At 42.4% G+C, this 21,817-nt stretch overlaps 1 protein-coding gene across 2 annotated transcripts in view; it reads left to right on the forward strand.

Moving 5' to 3' along the window:
* The window catches only part of cfap251 (cilia and flagella associated protein 251), a 75,479-nt gene that overhangs the window by 37,382 nt on the left and 16,280 nt on the right, over positions 1 to 21,817 (forward strand). For both annotated transcript variants that reach the window (XM_080208312.1, XM_080208314.1), the window contains 4 exons: positions 6,269 to 6,430; positions 6,859 to 7,043; positions 7,790 to 7,904; positions 9,306 to 9,469. In XM_080208312.1, the coding sequence (XP_080064438.1) occupies positions 6,269 to 6,430; positions 6,859 to 7,043; positions 7,790 to 7,904; positions 9,306 to 9,469 (626 nt within the window). The remainder of the gene's footprint in view (positions 1 to 6,268; positions 6,431 to 6,858; positions 7,044 to 7,789; positions 7,905 to 9,305; positions 9,470 to 21,817) is intronic.

Below are 21,817 nucleotides of genomic sequence, written 5' to 3' on the forward strand. Positions count from 1 at the left end.
TCTCTCTGCAGGGGTCTGTTGTGTCTGAAAGTAGGGAAGGCAGTAGAGAATCTGCTTCCTAATCAGACTGCAGAATCTTTACTGACAGGAAAGCAGGAAGTAAAGAACAAGAAATATGTTACAGTTAGGGACGACAGTAGTTATGGGAGATTTCAATCTGCATATTGATTGGTCGACCCATGTTGGACGAGGTGGGCTCGAGGAGGAGTTCTTGGAATGCTGCCGGGATAATTTCCTTGAACAGTGTGTGTTGGAGCCGACGAGGGAGCGAGCTATCTTGGATCTGGTGCTATGTAATGAGGCAGGTAGAATTAGGGACCTTGCGGTGAAGGATCCTCTTGGAGAGAGTGATCATTGTATGGTGGAGTTTCTGGTGCAGATGGAGGAGGAGAAAGTGGGTTCCCGGACACGCGTCCTTTGTTTGAATAGAGGGGAGTATGGTAGGATGAGAGAAGAATTGGCGAATGTGGACTGGGGGAGTGTGTTGGAAGGTAGGTCTGCTGAGGAGCAGTGGAGGATCTTTAAGGAGATCTTTCTTGGTGCTCAGCAGAAATTTATTCCGATGGTTAAAAAGGACAGTAGGAAGAGAGGTAATAAGCCGTGGATAACGAAGGAGGTGAAGGAAAGTGTTAAATTAAAAGCGGAGGAATTTAGAGTAGCTAAGAGCAGTGGGCGAGAAGAGGATTGGGAAAGGTTTAAATGTCAACAAAGATTGACAAAGAAGTTGATAAAGGAGGGTAGGAGAAGCTATGAGGCTGGGCTAGCACTTAATATAAAAAAGGATAGCAAGAGTTTTTATAAATATATAAAAAGGAAGAGGCTGGCTAGGGTGAACGTTGGTCCTTTAGAGGATGAGAAAGGGGAGCTAGTGGTAGGGGATGGGGATATGGCTAAGGTCTTGAATAACTTTTTTGTTTCTGTCTTCACGGAGGAGGACGTGAATAATTTGCCGGGTGTTAGCGATGGAAAGGTGGTAGGAATGGAGGGTCTTAATGACATTACTGTAACTAGAGAGGTGGTGCTCGACAGACTGGAGGGGCTGATTGTGGACAAGTCCCCAGGACCGGATGGAATGCATCCGAGGGTTCTGAAAGAAATGGCGGAGGTTATAGTGGATGCCTTGGTGGTTATTTTCCAGACGTCGCTGGATTCCGGGGAAGTGCCGGAAGATTGGAAAACGGCTAATGTTACGCCGTTGTTTAAGAAGGGTGCCAGGCAAAAGGCGGGGAATTATAGGCCGGTTAGTTTAACGTCTGTGGTAGGTAAAATGTTAGAATCCGTCATTAAGGAGGAAATTGCGAGGCATCTTGAAGGGAATTGCTTGATAGGGCGGACGCAACACGGTTTCATTAAAGGGAAGTCGTGTCTGACAAATTTACTGGAGTTCTATGAGGATGTGTCTAGGGCAGTGGATAGAGGAGAGCCGGTGGATGTGGTCTTTCTGGATTTTCAGAAGGCGTTTGACAAGGTACCTCACAAGAGGTTATTGCAGAAGGTCAGGGGACATGGAGTTGGGGGTAGGGTGTTAGCGTGGATAGAGGATTGGTTGTCAAATAGGAGGCAGAGAGTGGGGGTCAATGGGTGCTATTCGGATTGGCGGTTGGTGACTAGTGGGGTGCCCCAGGGGTCGGTGCTGGGGCCTCAGCTTTTTACCATTTATATAGATGATCTGGAGGAGGGAACCGAGTGTATGGTGTCGAAATTTGCTGATGACACCAAGATTGGGGGAAAGGCAAATTGTGCGGAGGGTGTGGAGAGTCTGCAGAAGGATCTAGATAGGCTGGGCGAATGGGCCAGGAAATGGCAAATGGAATTTAATGTTGGCAAGTGTGAGGTGGTCCACTTTGGTAGGAAGAATGGTAGGAAGGACTATTACTTACGTGGCGAAAAACTGCAGCAGGCGACGGTGCAGAGGGACCTCGGGGTCCTTGTGCATGAGTCGCAAAAGCCCAGCTTGCAGGTGCAGCAGGTGGTCAGGAAGGCGAATGGGATGCTGGCCTTCATAGCGAGGGGGATTGAATATAAAAGTAGGGAGGTCTTGCTGCAGCTGTATAGGGCATTGGTGAGGCCGCAGCTGGAGTACTGTGTGCAGTTTTGGGCGCCGCACCTACGCAAGGATATTTTGGCCCTGGAGGGAGTGCAGAGGAGGTTTACTAGGCTGATACCGGAGTTGAGGGGATTGAGCTATGAGGAGAGGCTGAATAAACTAGGCTTGTACTCGTTAGAGTTTAGAAGAATGAGGGGAGATCTCATTGAGACGTATAAGATGATGAATGGGATGGATAGGATAGAGGTGGAGAGACTCTTCCCGCTCAAAAAAGACAGTAGGACTAGGGGGCACAGCCTCAAGATAAAGGGGGGGCGGTTTAGAACGGAGTTGAGGAGGAACTTCTTCACTCAAAGGGTGGTGAATCTCTGGAATTCTCTGCCCGTTGAAGTGGTGGAGGCTGCCTCGCTAAATATTTTTAAGAAGCGGGTTGATGGGTTCTTGATAAGAGAGGGGATTAAGGGTTATGGGGAGAGGGCGGGAAAGTGGAACTGAGCCACAACAGATCAGCCATGATCTTATTGAATGGCGGGGCAGGCTTGAAGGGCTAGATGGCCTACTCCTGCTCCTATTTCTTATGTTCTTATGTTCTTATGTAGATCATTGTACTGAAAGTGAAATAAAGATTTGGTCATTCACCTGGGATTCGGTAAAAGACATAAAAAAGCAAAATTAAAACTATAAAAACTAAAATGTGCTATTTTATAAAATATCTGCACAATTGATTTTCTTCTAAGCAAATAAGATTTAACACTTGTAAGAATATTTTTGGGGTGCTAGAGGAGTCATTCAGCAGTAATTATGACTTGCTATAATATTAAATACCCAGTTACTCCTGATTGAATAAGGCTAAGGTTTCCATCCAATTTTGTATAATTATAATGGGTAATTAGCCTAATGTCACGTTGTAACAGTGATTTCTGTGTAGATTCCATCAGCAGAGATCATAACAGTATACCCTGTGAACATCACTGACAGCAACTTCTGGATTTTAGTATTAGGGCAGCGTGGTGGCATAGTGGTTGAGCTGCTGCCTCACAACACCATGGTTCAAGTCCTGGCTTGGGTCATTGTCTGTGTGGAGTTCACATGTCCTCCCCTTGTCTGTGTGGATTTCTTCCAGGTGCTCTGGTTTCCTCGCACAGTCAAAAGGCATGCTGGTCAGGTGCACATAAATTCTCCCTCAGTGTCCTGAATAGGCGTTGGAGTGTAGTGACTAGGGGGTTTTCACAGTAACTTAATTGCAGTATTAATGTAAGCCTACTTGTGACACTAATAAATAACACTTAAACTTAAACTACTTAACTGCATATTTGATTTGATTTGATTTGTTATTGTCACATGTATTGGGACACAGTGTGAAATATTGTTTCTTATGTGCTGTACGGAAAAAACACACCGCTCATAGAGTGCATAAGGGAAGAAAAAAGGAGAGGGTGCAAAATATAGTGTTATTGTCATGCTAGAAAGATCAGCTTAATATATGCATATGTGAGGATCCCAAGTTGCTGTCAGTTTTAGTCAGTGATAGTGGTATTATTAGTACAGTAAAACTTAGGCCCATATGGTGAACCACAATTAATCTAGGCCTAGTTCATATCTAGTATAGTGAATTAAATTTAATATAATGTCAAGTTCTTTAGGTTTTATTTTTCTATTCTTCTTTTAAATCCCATATACCCTGATGAAGAGGCAAGCAGATGAAATATTACACATGAAGGTGTACTTGGAAGTGTCTTATGTGGGGACCATCTAACTAAGTGAGCTATAGGAGAATTGTAAGTCTGACTGCTCATTTAATAAAGGCAGCATTTACATAGAAAAGTACAGCACAGTACAGGCCCTTTGGCCCTGGATGTTGTGCTGAGCTATGTCCAAATCCAAGATCAAGCTACCCCACTCCCTATCATTCTGGTGTGCTCCATGTGTCTATCCAGTAACCGCTTGAAAGTTCCTAAAATACCTGACTCCATTATTATTATAGCAGGCTGTGTATTCCACACCCCAACCACTTTCTGAGTAAAGAATCTATCTCGGACATCCCTCCTATATCTCCCACTGTGAAACTAAAAGTTACGCCCCCTAGTAACAGCTACATCCACCCGAGGAAAAAGTCTCTACACGTCCACTCTATCTATCCCCCACATCATCTTATAAACCTCTATTAAGTCGCCTCTCATTCTCCTCCGCTCTAAAGAGAAAAGCCCCACTCCCTCAACCTTTCCTCATAAGACCTACCCTCCAAACGAGCAGCATCCTGGTAAATCTCCAATGCTTCCACATCCTTCTTATAGTGAGGTGACCAGAACTGCACACAATATTCCAAATGTGGTCTCACCAAGTTGGTAAAGTTGCAGCATAACCCCACGGCTTTTAAACTCAAATCCCCTGCTAATAAATGATAACACAATATAAGCCTTCTTCACGGCTCTATCCACTTGAGTGGCAACCTTCAGCGATCTGTGGATATGAACCCCAAGATCTCTCTGTTCCTCCACATTCCTCAGAACCCTGCCATTGACTCTGGAATCCACATTCAACTTTGTCCTACCAAAATGAATCACTGCCAAAACTCAGCTGTGTGGTTGAATTTCAGATCAGTTTTGAGTTAGCTGATCACAGAAGGGGCACTATATAGATTACTCTCTAGTGAGCCCCCTTCTACAAAGTATTTATGTCATTGCTGTAGAAGGCCAAGGATTGGGCTCAGAAATGATGTTCTTATGTAGGATAGCATATCAACATTCATTATGTAAATTCACATTTGAAGAATAGCAGCTTCAATAAAGTATTGGGGTGACTAGCACATTTTGGAACAATGTCCTCACTGGAATCTATACCACCACAAGCGCCATGTTGTTGTTGTCAGCGTACGTTCACATCTGCACTGTTCTTTTATCCACTGGGGAATAGCAGGGAAGTGGTGGAAGGATTTCCAAACTCTGTTGAGCCATGTAGAACACCCCTTCCATGACCAACAAATCTTGATGTTGGACTCAAACCCAGAGCTTCTGGTCCATAGCAGGGGTATTATCACTGTGCTATGAGGCAAACATGTGCCATGCTTCAACTCATCACCTGCCCAAATTGGCACATAAAGACCTATCTTCCTGTAATAACAATAGTTGAGAAAAGAAAATCTTGTTTGTTAATTCTAGTTTGTTCTCTTTATAGATTATGCTTATTAAGGGAGCTATAAAGTGGTACATAGTGACTAGGTGATATGGAGCTAGGGTAATAGTTCAGTCATCTTTAAAGTCCTGGTTTTATATGGTCAAAAACTTATGTAAAATGCTATATTCAATGATGATTGATATAACTTTTTTACAGTTTTAAAATTTAATTTTCTATTTCAACACTGCTGTATACAATAATCTGTGCTACTGTGATGGCACTGTGCTGTTGATAATTTTTTTGTTTAAAGAGGTACTATTTTAAGATTCAGTTTTTTTTACAGACAGTTGGTGTATCAGGTCAGATGCTGGCAGCAGGATAATTATTAATTTTATCCATGTAGTGTTTATTCAGCAGAAGGCTAATAGACTATTGCTTATAAATGAAAAGGTCCCTGGGATTTATTTGACTAAAGGACTGGAAGTTGGGATTTTTGACTAGGGGGCAGGGTCTTATGATAATCTGGTTTATGGGAGGAGCTTGGTCTGTGGCAAAGATTCTGTGCTGGTTCAGTTTCAGTTGAGAAGTTGCCAGCTGGAGCTGTTTAAAGATAGAAGTCTGCTCTCTGATAGATCCAAGATTTTCTACAATGATTTATAGCAAATATGCCTAAGTTTGCTAACTGTATTTACAGTGACATTTAAGTGTGGTGGAAGAATGTTGCTTATTTGAAACTGAAATAGTGGTAAGTTAGAAATTATTTTCATGTTTAAAGATTGTTCAACTATTAAGAGTTAAGCTGCTTTGTTTTGTCAGAATTATACTGAACTGTGTTATGAATAAAGCTATTTTTGATTAAAAAAATCCCTACTTTATCAGTGGAATTACTCCTGGAGTGAAGCATCCTTTCCTCACAAAATAATAACATCATTAAGGTCCAGTCTGGCTTCATAACATATGTTGGGGTTTGGATCTGGAACTCTAACACTACACAAAATATATTAGTCATCTAAGAACCAATTACATAATTCAATGTGCAGTTTATTCCAGCTAAATAATAAATTTTGGTACAAAGAATCTTGTAATTATTTATTCTTTTTACTGCAGGATAGTAAAACCACAGTAACAGTCTTTCTGTTCAAGGATAAGTCTTGGAATTACTTAGGCAGACAAAATGCACACTTTAAGCCAATCCAAAATCTCATGTTTGGGATATATTTGGACAGCAATCTACCTAGACTATTATCTCTTGGAGAGGACAGAGTTCTGGTAGGTAACTGTTTTATTTTGGCCAGGCTCATATTATGCATTAAGATCCAGCCTCAAGATAAAGGGGGGGCGGTTTAGAACGGAGTTGAGGAGGAACTTCTTCACTCAAAGGGTGGTGAATCTCTGGAATTCTCTGCCCGTTGAAGTGGTGGAGGCTACCTCGCTAAATATTTTTAAGACGCGGGTCGATGGGTTTTTGGTAAGAGAGGGGATTAAGGGTTATGGGGAGAGGGCGGGAAAGTGGAACTGAGCAGCGACAGATCAGCCATGATCTTATTGAATGGCGGGGCAGGCTCGAAGGGCTAGATGGCCTACTCCTGCTCCTATTTCTTATATTCTTATGTTCTTAATTTCTCTTCTGGTTTAAAAAAAAAGATTGACAGCTGTCATGCAAAACTTATTAGAAAATTATTATTTTTATTACTCAGGTGGAGTACGATCTGGCTCACAGTACAGAGGATGACCTGCAAGTATTAAGTAGTGAAAGAATAGAACAAAGTGCTGTCCCTACATGCATGGCTTGGTACCCACCAATCAGTAAAGAGAGCTTTATGATCACAGCCAACAATCAGTACAAGCTAAAGCTCTACAATGCCACTACCAAAATGTGCAGGTTTGTGAAATCCATTTATTCAGAAAAGGCATAACATTTTGCTTTCAAAACATTAATCTTTTTAACTAGTCTAATATGGAAATAACTACTTTATTGTGGTTAGGTTTCTTTGATTTTTGAGCATAGCCGAATTATTCCACTTTACTTCACTTGATGAAGGAACATCACTCAGAAAGCTAGTGATTTCAAATAAACCTGTTGGACTATAACCTGGTCGTGTGACCTCTCATCTTGTCCACCCTAGTCCAACATTGGCATCTCCACATCATACCTCCAACAAGGCAGAATCTAATCATCTCCCCTTAAGCATTACCATTGCTAAATTCCACCCTCTCAACGTCTCGGAAGTTACCATTAACCAGAAACGGAACTGGACCAGCCATATAAATACTGAGTTACATGAGCAGGTCAGAGACTGGGAATACCGCAGTGAGTAACTCACCTCCTGACTCCCCAAAGCTAGTCCACCACAAATCAGTACTGTGACAAAATATTCTCTGTTGTCTAAATGTCTGCACTTTCAACAACACTCAAGAGAAGTGGCACCTTCAGGAAAGAGCAGTTCATTCTGCGTACAGCATCCACTATCTTAAACATTCACTACTTACACACCTGCCACTATGTGTGTGAATCTCCTTCCGCCACCACACATAGTAGTAGCAATGTGTATCGCCTTCCACTCTTGTTTTTGATGACATCCTGCAATTTATTTTATTGTATGTTTAGGTTGTTTCCTTTCTCTCTAGGAAGACAGTATTAGGTCCAATTTATGGATCTCCTGTTAAGAAGATAGAAGTTCTCCCTTTCTCAAGTGATGGTGAAGTTAAAAAGTGCTATTTAGCCTACATCACAGATAACAAGGTATATGCATTCATCTACAAAAGTAACTGCATTAAAAGGAAATATAATGTAGTGATTTTGTTCTCAGTTTTCACTATTCTGTGAGAGAAACTATTTTGCATTCTTTTGTGTTTAGTTGTTTGTTTCCGAAAATACCTTTATAATGGCTCAGTGAATAAATGTGCTGTTTGGAAATGTGGGGCAGAATCTTCCATTCTGGAGACTGAGGTTGCTGATGAGGATGGAAGTCTGCGCGACTTGCGCTGGAGAGTGGGGTGGCAGAACACATGAGGTCATTAACTGATCAGCTTATTAATTGTCCATCCATCGAATCTCATGACAGGATGGACAGGAAGTGGCCCGCCCTGATAGGCTCCAATATCTGGGCACCATATTTAAATGGCACCTGGACAGTCATTCAGTCATCCTGCTTTTTGAATTGCCCCCTCACCTTCAGTTCTGCTTCAGTCTCATCCTTCCCGTGTCCAGCCTTGGTACAACTTGTGCTACAGGCAGATATCTCTCAGTGACCGCATGAAGTGTACCTTGCCAGATGTGCACCACTTTTGTACAGTCGTGAAAGTATTTGTTCCAAATTACTGCTACTGGAGTGCTTAATTTGAAGGGAGAGCATGATTGCAGAATGTTGACCTTTTAATGAGCATTCATTTAATTCAAATGGGGTTCACATTGTAGCTTTGTAGACCCCTGACCTGCCTTTCAACAGCTATGAAAATCAGGAGAACAAGTTTCCAAACTAATTTCCCACATTGGGAAACTGATTTTTGGCCTCCTGCCAAATCGTGCTTCCCACCCATTAAGATTCCCATTACTGGTGGGAGCAGAAGATTCTGCACATTTCACAGATGAGTAAGATTCCATTTCATTTTTATTGTAGTTATTCCTGCTTAAAGTGTGATCATGTGGATGTGAAGTGGTTGGAGGATTATGTGTGATGGTGATGGGTTGGCAGCTAAATTTAACAGGATAATTGAAATGACCCGATGAATTGAACCTATTTTTAATTAAAATGCTGCTGTTCAGTTTACTTGAAAAAGGATATATCTGTATTAATTTACAGTCGTTCAAGTTGCAGATTTAATATTCTAATGTTAAAAATAATTCTGGCACTTCCATGGAGGCTTTATGGTGGGAGATTTGTGAGACCCCAGATAAATGGCTTAAACAATTAAAACTAGTCATTTATGCTGTTTCTTTGGGGTTCCCACTGGGCTTTATATGGCCAGCAAATGGGAGGATTCTATGGAAGTTCCTGGGCTTATAATTTTACGAGAATAATTTGAACGGAATTTAGTTTTGGATTGTGGATTTGGTAATGTGATGGGCTGATGTAAAGGATTCTGCTGATTTGATGAGCATTTGTGCCCAGGAATTCTAAAACTATTGCCTCCTCTTACCTAGGTGGGTTTACAAACTGTGCCATTAGATGGAAATCCCCATAAGTCCTGTGCAGTTATCTGCCATGGAACAACTGTGTCCAATATTGCCTGTTCATATGATGGTTCTTACATATTCACTGCAGGAGGAGATGATTGCACTGTGCATATGTGGAAAGTTGACCTGATGTAAGTAGTGTTGATATGCTTTTAAGGAAAATTGACTTCAACTTTAGCATTTAGATGATTTGTACTTGTGCTGCATATTTGTTTTCTAGAGGCATATATTGCTGTTCTTTCATCATCATGTGGGCAAAATCCTGCTATTCTGTTGTGGCCCTACATCACATGGCCTATGGTCATTTAAGAAAGTAGCTCACTATCAGCTTCCCAAGGCCAATGAGGGATAGATAACACATATCTTACCAGTGACACCCACATTAAATAAAAAGGCAATCTGCTTCCAGCAGCACCCTTGTCAAATTGGTGTTGCTTTGCCCCTCTACTTTCTCAGATCATGCTGACATTTTTTCTTTGCCTTTCCCCCACTTAGGTTCCAAATGACCCTGCTTTTCCTTCATCCCAGTTAATGGTAGCTCTTGTTTTCCCCTCACATATCTAAGTCTCTCTCCCAAGTCCCCTTTTCTCCATCTGTTTTATTACCATTCTTTTTCCCTTTCATTGCTTTCTACCTTTTCCTGATTCCCATGGTTCTCTTAATATTATCCATTCCTTTTCCTCCTTTTCTTTAAATTCATTGTCATCCATTCCCTCTTTCCTTTGTCTCTTAAGCATCAATTTTTCCTCCATAGTGATTCTAGGGGCTGTGAATTCAGTTAGGGGCTCTGGTTCTCCTGTGAATTCATGCTGACAGGGACTGGAACCAGTTTCCATATCAATAACAGCATTGCTGAAAAGATTTTTGTCAGCAATTGCTGACTCAGATGTTAATGGTGAGGATAAATTGCTAACTGTTGGCAAGTAGTGAAATAATTCAATTTAAGCTAATATTTAACTGCAGCTTTGTTGTTTATATTCATCGCCTGTTCTGTAAGTAGGAAAGTCACAGCTTAATGACTTCTTATAAATTGTATAAGATTGCCAGCAATTAAAATCCTAGTTACGAAACTCTGCTGAACACTTTTGGGAGCAAGAAGGAAGGAGAGTACTAGACCAAAGAATAGAAAGCTGAAAACTGTTTCATTAAAATTGCTTTAGAATATTTATTGCATCACCAAGAATATAATTACAAAAAAAGTAACAACTGTGCTCTGTGAATACTGATCTAAACAGAATGGGAAAGTCCCTAAAAAAAAGTTTCATTTATGTAGCACTTTTCACAACCACCAGATATCTCAAAGCACTTTACCACCAATAAAGTATTTTTTAAGTGTTTTACTGTTGTAATGTAGGAACTAAGGCTGTCAATATGTCCACAGTAAACTTCCACAAACAGCAATGTGTTGATGACCAGATTGTTTTTAATGTCAACTGAGAGATAAATATTGGTCAGGACGTGGATCTTCCTTGAAAAGTGCGTAAACCCAAAAAGCCAGTCAACAATGGCTGACAAAGGAAATTGAGGATCGTACAGGGTTTAAAAGAAAGGTTCATAAAGCTGCCAGAAGTAGTAAACCTGAGGGCAGGGAGGTTTTTAGAATACAGCAAAGGAAAGCCAAGAAACTGATAAAGAGCAAATACGATATGAATGTAATGTAGCAAAAATCATAAAAATGGACTGTAAAAAGCAAGCATTTGGCAGAGACAAATGTAGACCAATTATAGACAGAATCAAGAGAATTCATAATGGGGAATGGAGAAATGACAGAGAACCTAAATTAATACTTCGTATCTGTTTTCACAAAGGAATATACAGGAAATCTCTCAGATGTAGAGATCCAAGGGACTAGGGAGAAGGAAGAGTTGAGGAAATTAGTATAAGAAAGAAGGTTATATTGGAGAAATTAATGAGACTGAAAGTTGATAAATCCCTACCTGGGACCTGATATTATATATCCCAGAACATTGAAACAGATAATGAATGTATTGGTGATCATCTTGCAAAATTCTGTAGATTCTGGAATGGTTTCTGCAGATTGGAACGTTGCAAATGTCACCCCACTATTCAGGAAGGGGGTGAGAGAGAAAACGGGGAACTACAAACCTGTTAGCCTTACGTGAGTAGTAAGGAAAATTCTAGAATCTATTATAAAGGATGTGCTAAATGGACACTTCGATAATCATTATCTGATGGGACATGGATTTATGAATGGGAAATCATGTTAACAAACTTGGAATTTTTTGAGGATGTCACTAACAAAATTGGTAAAGGAGAATCAATGGACCTAACATTTTTGGATTTTCAAAAGTCTTTTGAAACGGTCACCCACAGATTAGCAAAATAAAAGCACATGGGTTAAGAAACAATATACTGGCATGGATTAAGGATTGGTTAACAGGTTGAAAACAGAGTAGGAATAAACAGATAATTTTTGGAGTGGCAGGCTGTGGCCAGTGGGGTACCGTAAAGATCAGTATTTGGACCTTGGCTGTTCACAATATATATCAATGAATTAGATGTGGGGATCAAATGCAATATTTCCAAGTTCACAAATGACACAAAACTAAGTGGAAATATGTATGGTGAGGAAGATGTAGAGCAAAGTGGACACAGTAGGATCTGGACAGAATTAATAAATGAGCAAGAACCTGGCAGATGGAACAAAATATGGAAAAATGTGAAGTAATTCACTTTGATAGAAGGAACTGATGTGCAGAGTATTCCCTAAATGTTAAGAAATTAGAAAGTGTAGATATACAGAAGGACCTGGGTTGATAAGTCACTGAAGGTTAACATGCAAGTGCAACAAGCTATTAGGAAGGCTAAGGAGCCGTTATAGCAAGGAATTTGAGTAAAAGCATTATGCAGTCTTCCTTCAATTCTATTGAAGCTTGTTTAGACAGCACCTGGAGTACTATATGCAGTTTTAGGCCCCTTACCACATAAAGGATGTTATTGCTATAGAGGGAGTGCAGTGAAAGTTCATAAGAATTGCTCCAGGAATGGCAGGTCTCTCTTATGAAGAGAGATTGGGCAAACTGAGCCCGTGTTGTCTAGAGTTTCAAAGAATGAGAAGTGCTGTCAGCGAAACCTACAAAATACTGAAAGGAATAGACAAGGTAGATGCTGGTAAGATGTTTCCCTTGGCTGCGCAGTCTAGAATCAGGGGACACAATTTCAAAATAAGGGGGAAGCCACTTAGGACCAATGGAGAGAAATTTCTTTACCCAGTGGGTTGTGAATCTTTGGAATTCTCTACCCACTCACCTGACGAAGGACAGCGTGTTCTGAAAGCTTGTAGCATTTGCTACAAATAAATCTGTTGGACTTTAAGTTGGTGTTGAGACTTCTTTCTGTTTTTAGCCCAGTCCAGTGCCAGCATCTCCACATCAGGAGCTCTGGAAGCTCAGTAATTGAGTATGTTTTAGTTAGGTATTGACAGATTTCTGATTAACAATAACAATGGTTTTTGTGGATATTCTGGGTGAAAGGCATTGAAGTATCTGATCAGCCATGATAGTATTGAATGGCAGAGCAGACTCAATGGGCTGAATGGCCTACCATTCCTATGAAATAGTGTCATGGAGTCTTTTATATTCACCCAAGTAGGCACATGAGGCCTTAATTTAAACTCTCATTTGAAAGACGGCATCTCTGACAGGCACTTCTTCAATATTGTCATGGAGTATCAGCTTTAATTCTTGTATTAAAGCTTTGGAGTGGGAATTGGATCTTGTGACTCAAGTGCTACCAACTGAGCTATGGATGACAATTCCCAATCTGTGCTCAGACCTTGTTAAGCATACAAGGGCCAGGATTTTTCACTCTACCCTGGCGGCAAAATCTTCCAGTTCTGCCAAAGGCGACCCCTGTGGTGGTTTCCTTGGTGGTGCAGCTGGCAGGCAGTGCAAATGGCCATTGAGCTGCCCTGTCATTGGAAACCCCACTGCAGGAGTAGGCCAGAAAATCCTGGCCAAAGTTTGAAAGATTATTATGTTTTGGAACTATGGCAGAAATCTTTTGGTCCCACCCACACAGACATCATCATGGATGGGATTGAGAATTCAACAGTCACGCAAAAAGTCTATTGAGCTCAGGTGGGAATTTCCAGTCCTAGGGCAGGTGTGTCTGGAAAATCCCACCCTATAACTCTAATTTAAAATAAAATGGAGGACTGTAAGGGGAGCTATGTGATCTACTCTGAATTCTACCTGAAACAAGCCTGGATGGTTGGGAGGTGGTTTCCAGGTTGACTTACTAGGAAGAAGGTGTAAGATGTTCATACCTGTAGACAATGGCAAGAGCAGCTGTGCTGACTGCGGTGATCTCCAAGGTTCACAGGGAGGTGCTAGGAATGTCAGGTTTTGTAAACATTTTAATTTAAACAGTCTTTAATTTGAAGATCGGGCTGGTAAGATAGTTGAATTTGCTTTTCTACCTGGATACAGGCCTATGTCATTCACTTTACTATGGAGATGAGCTTCAGGAAGGGAAAAGTAAATAGTAAGTCATTGTAATCTCAGGTTGCAGGTTTTCTAAGATATCCTTGAAACTCACTGGCACAAGTCAGTCTGCAGCCATTTGAGATGTAGGGAACGGAATGTAGAGGCAACCCAAAATTCTACTTTCACCATGCAGAATGATGGTGGGAGCCATGCTCAGATTGAAGAGACAACATTTGAGAGGACTTAAGAGGCTAGAAGATCCGCCTGAATTGGAGGGAGTAATCTCCACTATAACCCTCAATGTGAAGTTCATTTCTGGGTTTATAAGTTATTCAGTTCTTGGTTTAGAAGTTACCCAATTTGGAAAAGGGAAAGAAAGCTGAGAATAACCTTGGACTGGTTCCAGCAGAATAAAGTGTCCACTTAAGGAACAGCGCAAAGTATAACCATGGCCTGAGATTTTCGGTTGTGTTAAAAACCAAATGGGAAGTTTCATTTTTGTAGTTTATATGCCATGAGAAGTGTGCAAGTATGCCACAGCAATGAGGCAGACTCCGAGCCCCAACGGTGGAAACTCAGCCGCAGCAATGCCTCAGTGTATTAGATCAACTTTCCTGGTGCTACACAGCTTTAATTTAAACACTTTCAAGCCTTTCAGTTTAATGAGGCAAACAAGGACTGTAATTCAATTATTTCTTTATTTAACAATTCTAGTACCAACTCAAACAAACAGTTGCAACTCATTAACTCTTTATTGAACTTTAACAGAGCATCAACTTTCAACTGCACATCAATTTTAACTATTTAACTGAAAATAGATACTATGGAGTTTAGGAAAACCTTGGCCAAAAAATATCTTTGATGTAGAAGCTATCTTTTTCTCTCAGAAGCAGCTTTCAGGGTATAAGTTCCTTCTTGTGATGGTTGGTCTCTTCAAGTTATTGCTGCCAAACAAAGAACTCATGTGTCTTTTTATCCACAATTCTCCCCTCGCTTCTGGAAGATTCTCTGTCATTCAGTTAATTGTGTAACCAGAAATCGATCACATGGCTTGAACATCCAATGGAATTACTTTTGAACTATGCCATTGCACTTAGCTCATCTGACATATCCCATACGTATCAGCCATAAAAATTGGAGCCACGCTGTCTCAGTTAATGTAAATAACTTCCCTTATCTGGCCGGCACAGGAAGCGTCAGATTGCAGCTTTCAGACCAGAGACTCTTCATTGACCTGCATCTGGTTTTAACCTAGAAGTAGACCAAAATTCCTAGCCTGCTTCACTCTCAGCCAGAATAGCCATTTTAAAGCCACTATTGCCATTATTGTTGTTAAATTATCGTTGTAGTCATTCTTTCTGTGTCTACACTGGCTTAAAGATCAGCAGCGGAAATTACAAGCTATTTAAACCTATAAGTGAATGAGCCTGCAGTGCACATTGGCATTTTAACAAATTTGGAAAACTTTCGAAGATCTTTTTCTAACAAACTTCCTTTCAAAATATTATTGAATGTTACCTGAAATATCGCACAATGTTTTGTACCTGATACACAATGTAATCTGGTATACCGGCACTGCCCCATGATGACGCTAATGCCTGTTCTGCAAGTTTTAATTTTCTCCTCTTGAAAACTCCATTGTTGAGGGCCTGCAGAAAACTTCAATATGTTTCCCGTATTGCAGATCAGAATGTTAATATAAGCCTTGGTATGTTGTGGTCTCAGCTAGGGAGAATTTCATTCAGAGTACAAGTATATTCAATTATCAGAAACTTTAAAATGAGCTGTAACCATAATATAAATTCTGCAAAGGTTTTGTTTTGAGGAAGCGAGAATTCCAGATATTCCAAGGGAAACATCTTGGTTATCATGCAAGATCAGTTTAATTACAAATCAATTGGATCATCATGTTTTTATTTTTAAGAGAATAATGGCAACCACATATTATTATTTGTACTTGCATGCATGAGTGTTCGAGGACAGGTAAATTTTTGTCTTAATTTCCCATATGTAAAAATGTCTACGTAATATCCAAGACTGGAAATTACAAGCTATTCAAACTGGCATGGTGGTTAGCACTGCTGCCTCACAGGGCCAGAGACCTGGATTCAATTCCGGCCTTGGGTCACTGTCTGTGTGGAGTTTGCACATTCTACCCATGTCTGTGTGGGTTTCCTCTTGGTGCTCTGGTTTTCCCCCACAGTCCAAAGCTGTGCAGGTTAGGTTGACTGGCCCTGCTAAATTTATTCTAGTATTTGGGGATTTAGCAGGGAATGCATGGGGTTATGAGAATTGGGCCTGGGTGGGATTGTGGTTGGTAGACTTGATGGGCCGAATGGTCTCCTTCTGTACTATAGGGATTTTACGATCTATGATACTCCTGAATATTTGAACTCTTCGGTAACTTCGCAAATGATCACCAGTAAGTTTTTCTCTCATGCCGTTGCGATGGCTTCTTTAATTGGAAAGTATTCATGTGGTAAATAGGCAATAAGAGGCAAAATGATCACAGGGGATTAGCCTCATAATTGTGTTTATAAAGTTTCAGGATGATTTTGTTTTTAGCAAAGTTATTTTTCATGTGTCTGCAATTATACAAATCCTTAAAGAATTAAGAGGAATTTCTTCATGTTTCAATCTCACATAAACAATCAAGTGCTGGCCGCAGCTGGTAAACTGGCACCAGGAAAGGATGCCGGCAGGAGGTTCCTGGCATAATTTATTTGGACACAGTGCAGTTACACTTTCTGGTAATTGATAGTCTGGCCAATGTTTGGTGCAAAATTTTCATGATTCAGGAGATATATTTCTGTCTCTAATTAAAAATTACACCATTCATTCACAGGTCAGCAACACACTGTGATACATGAGTGGGCAGGTTTACATTGCACAAATCTGTAAATAGAAATGTTTATTTTTGTGTGTTTCTCTCAAGCCAAGGGCCAGATTTGAGAAACTTTGCTCAATTCCATCACCACCTCCCTCCCCAAATTTTGTGACATCTCCTCCTGTGATGCAACAAAGTTATGACACCACAAATTCATATATTTCAAACACCACAGATGCGACGTCCCATTGGAGCACAATTTGCAACTTAGTCGCCATCTTAAACTCCCATTTTGTCAGCGAGGCTGCTTCCTATGTGTATATGTGTTTTTTTATTATACCAAAGTCTCCCCACGCCCCTCCCTCCGGGCAGAAGTTGCGCATCATCAGCGATCAGCTGCAACACTTGGCTCAGGAGGAAGCCTGCTGTTAAACTCAACTTCAATGACATAGGATGGAAATTCTGATCTGGGAATGACACTGCATCAGGAACAGCTCTTTGGCAGAAGAGATACCAAATTGCCCTTGGGCTAAAAATAAGATCTGGCTCTCGATACTGGTCAAGACAATGCTGTGTCCAAGTGCACCAGGGATATAGGTGACATTAAAAAAAGGTGGTACAACATGTGCCCCTGGACTAACAAAGTGATCAAATGTGCGCAGGAGGCAATGCAGAACAGGAGGATTGCCCAGCAGTAGGCCAGCATGGGTGTTGTTAATTACAATTCAGTCAAGCCCAGTACCAGCAATGAAAGCAGTGAACCCTGTACCAATGGCATCAGCTAGGTTGGCAGCACAGGCAACCAACTTGCAGTCTCCAGGCAACAAAAAGTTGGCACATCCAGCAGGTACTGGTACAACCGCTGGCAAACCCCCAAGCCTCAGTCCTATTCACATTGGGCCCAAATGCTAAATGGGACAGCATCTGTCACATCTCCTAGCAAATGCAATGTTTATGAGCAATTGACTCTGCTGAAAAAAAGTGGGTATGTTGTGGAATTATTTGTCTCATTGAAGTGTGCCGTGATACTGAAAAGGTTGGGAACCACTGGTTTAGAGTCTAAGTTGCCTACGCACTAGTGTTTGGATTCTGTTGCTTTTTATTTGTTTGTTATAATGAAAGTCTTAAAACTTCAAATCTTCTTTATGTGATCCTGTCAGTCAGTCACTGGAAATTCAAATACCTTTCTAAATGTTGCCAGTCTCTGGGGATCGTAATAACATCAGCTAATACAACAGTTAGGGTTTACTTTAACTCCTGATTGCTTTCTCATAACATTAGACAGCGCACAAATATGGGAAGCAGTAGCATCCTTATTGACCTCCTTTAAGATTGCTGTTGTTGTTCGTCCATCGTCATCGATGAGGATCTTGACACCATTAGTCATTTTGAGGCTGGTTGCGGTGTGTCCAAAGATGACTGATTAGGCCAATTCGGGCACGGAATGTCCTGGCACATACTGGACAGACTTGTGTAGGCACCGTAGTTGTTGTGGTCGTGGCTCTGGACTTGCGCAGCTTGCACTTAAGTTGTGCTTCAGCAATACACCTTGCTTCGTGAGCTTGACTGCCTTTGTGGACGAGGCAGCGCCAAGTAGGGCAGTTTTGTGTCAGCGTTTCCCAGGTGGTCGTGTCTATTCAAGCGACTTCAGGGAGGCCTTGAGTGTGTCTTTGAAATGTTTCTTCTGCCCTCCATGCGAGCGTCTTCCAGCAGAGAGTTACCCAAAGAGGAGCTGCTTGGGTATGCGCTCATCTGACATATGGATGACATGACCTACCCACCAGGTCTGCGCTCTCATCAGCAGTGTGTGCACTGATGGTAGACTTGCTCTAGAGAGAACTTCAGTGTCTGATACTTTGTCTTGCCATTAAATGTGTAATATTCTGCGAAAACAAGTCATGTGGAAATGATTGAGCTGTCTTGCACGGCTTTGATACACTGTCCACATTTCACAGGCATACAGGAGGGTAGTGAGAACCGTGGTGCTGTAGACGTTCAGTTTTGTTGCTGGGCTGATTCCTCAACGTTCCCATACAGTGGAGCGCAGTCTACCAAAAGCAGAACTTGCCTTTGCTATTCTGCAGTTAACTTCTGTATCAATAGTCACTGCTTGGGAGAGGGTGCTGCCAAGATAAGTGAACTGGTCCACTGCCTGTAGTTTCTGCCCTTTGATTGTGATTATGGGTTCTGTGTACAGTGCATGAGGAGCAGGCTGGTGCATGACTTCTGTCTTTTTGATGTTGATGGTGAGTCTAAAGTTGTCACAAGCCATGGAAAATTTGTCCATACTGACTTGCATCTCTGGCTCTGAGTCAGCATACAGGGCGCAGTCATTGGCAAACAGGAAATCTCTCAGAACAGTTTCTTTCACTTTGGTAATAGCTTGAAGTCTCGTCAGGTTGAAGAGCTTCCCATCCACTCTGTACTTGAGGCTGATTCCAGCAACACTGTCCTGGAAGGCATCATTCAGCATGGCAGTAAACATCATGCTGAACAGTGTGGGTGTGAGCACACAGCACTGTTTGATGCCACTGGTGACTGGGAATGCCTCAGAGGATTCTCTGCCATCCAGTACTCTGGCCATCATGGGACTGGTGTACCATCTGAATGAATTTGGGGAGGGCAGCCGAACTTTGACGTGATCCTGCACAGGCCTTGTCGGCTGACAGTGTCGAAGGCTTTCGCGAGGTCAACAAAGGTTGTGTAGAGCTCGTGATTCTGCTCCTGACACTTCTCCTGAAGTTGGCATGCAGCAAAAATCATGTCAGTAGTCCCACAGCCTTTGCGGAAGCACGCCCAGCTCCAGATGAGTGACCAGATGATTTAGCAAGACTCTTGCAAGGGGTTTTACTGTGATGGAAAGCAGTGAGATTCCTCAGTAGTTGTCGCATACTTGCTGATTGCCCTTCCTCTTGTAGAGGTGTACGATGGAAGCATCTAAGTTCCTGAGGAATGGATCCTTGCTTCCAAAAGGACTGAAACAACTCGGTGAGCTTCTCAGTAAGTGCAGGACCAGCAGCTTTATAAATCTGTGGGTATGGCATCTGCCCCTGAGGCTTTGCCACTGGATAGCTGGCTGACAGCTTTTGTGACTTCAGCTACTAGTGGTGGGTTATCCAAGGCGCTGTAGATATCAACCTGGGGAATCCTGATTATGGCCTCATCATTAATATATGACGATCAGTTGAGGATGACTTCAAAGTGTTCAGCCCATCTCTGCAAGATCTGAGCCTTCTCTGTAATGAGAGTTGTACCATCTGTACTCAGGAGGGGGGAGGTCCTGAGAGATTGAGGTCCGTAGAGAGTGTTAAGGGCTTCATAAAACTGTTTCAAGTCGTTTCTGTCAGCGTATCCCTGTATTTCTTCTGCCTTGGCGCTCAGCCAGGCATCCTGCATTTTACGCAGTTTATTCTGGACTGTCCTGCAAGCACTGGTAAAAGCACTTGGCAGCTGAAGATGGGTCGTTCTGACAGGCCCGATGAAGACGGTGCTTTTCAACAAGTAGAGGCTGTATCTCCTCACCGAACCAATCATGCTGCTTGCAGGTGGAGGGCCCAAGCATCTTCAGCGCAGATGTGTGTAGCATCCCTGAAGCGTTCCCAGTCGTCCTCGGCGCTGCCTGCGAGGTGTAGGTCAGCAAGCTTGATTTCTAAGTCTGTCTTCAGCCAGTGCTGAAGCTATGCTGGGGTTCTTTAGCTTGGCCGCATTGATTCTTTTCATAACCTTGCTTCCTTGTGGTCGCCTCTTGGGTCTGATGTGGAGCCTCATTTTGGAGACAATGAGTCTGTGATCTGTCCAGCAGTCAGCAGCACACATGGCCTTGGTTACTCTGACATCCAGCCTGTTTTTTCTCCTGACAATGGCATAGTCGATAAGATGCCAGTGCTTAGAGCGGGGGTGCATCCAGGAGGTCTTGTTACGGGTAGGCAGACGGAAGGTTGTGTTGGTGATGAGGAGATTGTGTGCTGCACAGGTCTTCATTTAAGAGTTACTGTTACTGGCTGTTACTGTTATACTTGCCCACTCCATGCCTCCCAATGGCTCCCTGCCAGATTGCAGAGTCACACTCTACTCTTGCATCGAAATTTCCAAGTACTACTCACTGCTGATAGGAGGGCGTCTAATTCTTCGTAGAATTTGTCTTTCATCTCGTCCGGGTTGTTCATTGTGGGGGCATAGGTGCTGATCAGGGTGGCTTGACTTCTGTTCTGTAGTGGAAGCTGTAATGTCATAAGCCGGTCGTTCACACCCTTGGGTAGACTATCAACTTTCTGAACAAGGTGACTCCTGACAGCGAATCCAACTCCAGCATCACGACACTCATCACTGCCACGACTGCTCCAGAAAAAAGTGTATCCACCTCCAGTTTTAGTCAACTGACCTATGTTGGCAAGACGAGTTTCACTCGGGGCTGCAACGTCAATGTTGTATCTTGCAAGCTCTCTGGCAACTAAGGCTGTTCTTCTCTCTGGTCTGTCCGCTGTAGGGTTGTCCAAAAGCATGCACACATTCCAAATGACAATGGTGAGCGGTGTCACCTTGTGTTTTATTTTGTTGGTTCGACCACAAGATGGGATCCCCGTCAGCTGCTGTAAACTGGCCAGGGTGTAGTGAAGCAGGCAATGTTTAGGGCACCTTTTCTAGCCCCTTCCTCATTCCATGGAGGTGAGCAGTGCGTTCCTGAAGAGGACTGCTCAGTCGTCCAGGTAGACGCTGAGTTCCACTGCTGCTTTGATCAGCGGAAAACGACTATTAGACCTGAGCTGCCTGCGTGCAGGTCCGTGACTACAGCTCCCAGTGTATCCACACCTGCTGCTTTGTCACTCGCCTGTCACCACAGGACTTCAAGGGTTGAATAGGTCACTGATGATGTTGAAACTAGTGAGGGAGAGTTGTGCAGTGTCAGCCTCACTCTCTCTCTTCCCAATTCCCATCTAGATCCAGTGGCAAGACAAGAGTTAAGACGGCTGGAGGTGGGACTAGGCGTAGTGGATGACCAGGACATCTTCTGTGTCTTGTCCTGCTCTTCGCGTTCCACTGCACTTGCAGAGACCACCTTCCATTGGTCTTGTCCGCTCAACCCGCCAGACTCTGTCTTTGTATGTTGGGATAGACATCTTCCTATTTCACCAAGGGTTGAGACCTGTTGGCTACCCTCACCTGGTTTAGCCGGCTTGTCGAGGCCGTTGCCCAGGGTGTGGCCG

The sequence above is a fragment of the Carcharhinus amblyrhynchos genome, chromosome 20, assembly GCF_965287045.1.
Source record: "Carcharhinus amblyrhynchos chromosome 20, sCarAmb.v2.hapA, whole genome shotgun sequence".
NCBI lineage: Eukaryota > Metazoa > Chordata > Chondrichthyes > Carcharhiniformes > Carcharhinidae > Carcharhinus > Carcharhinus amblyrhynchos.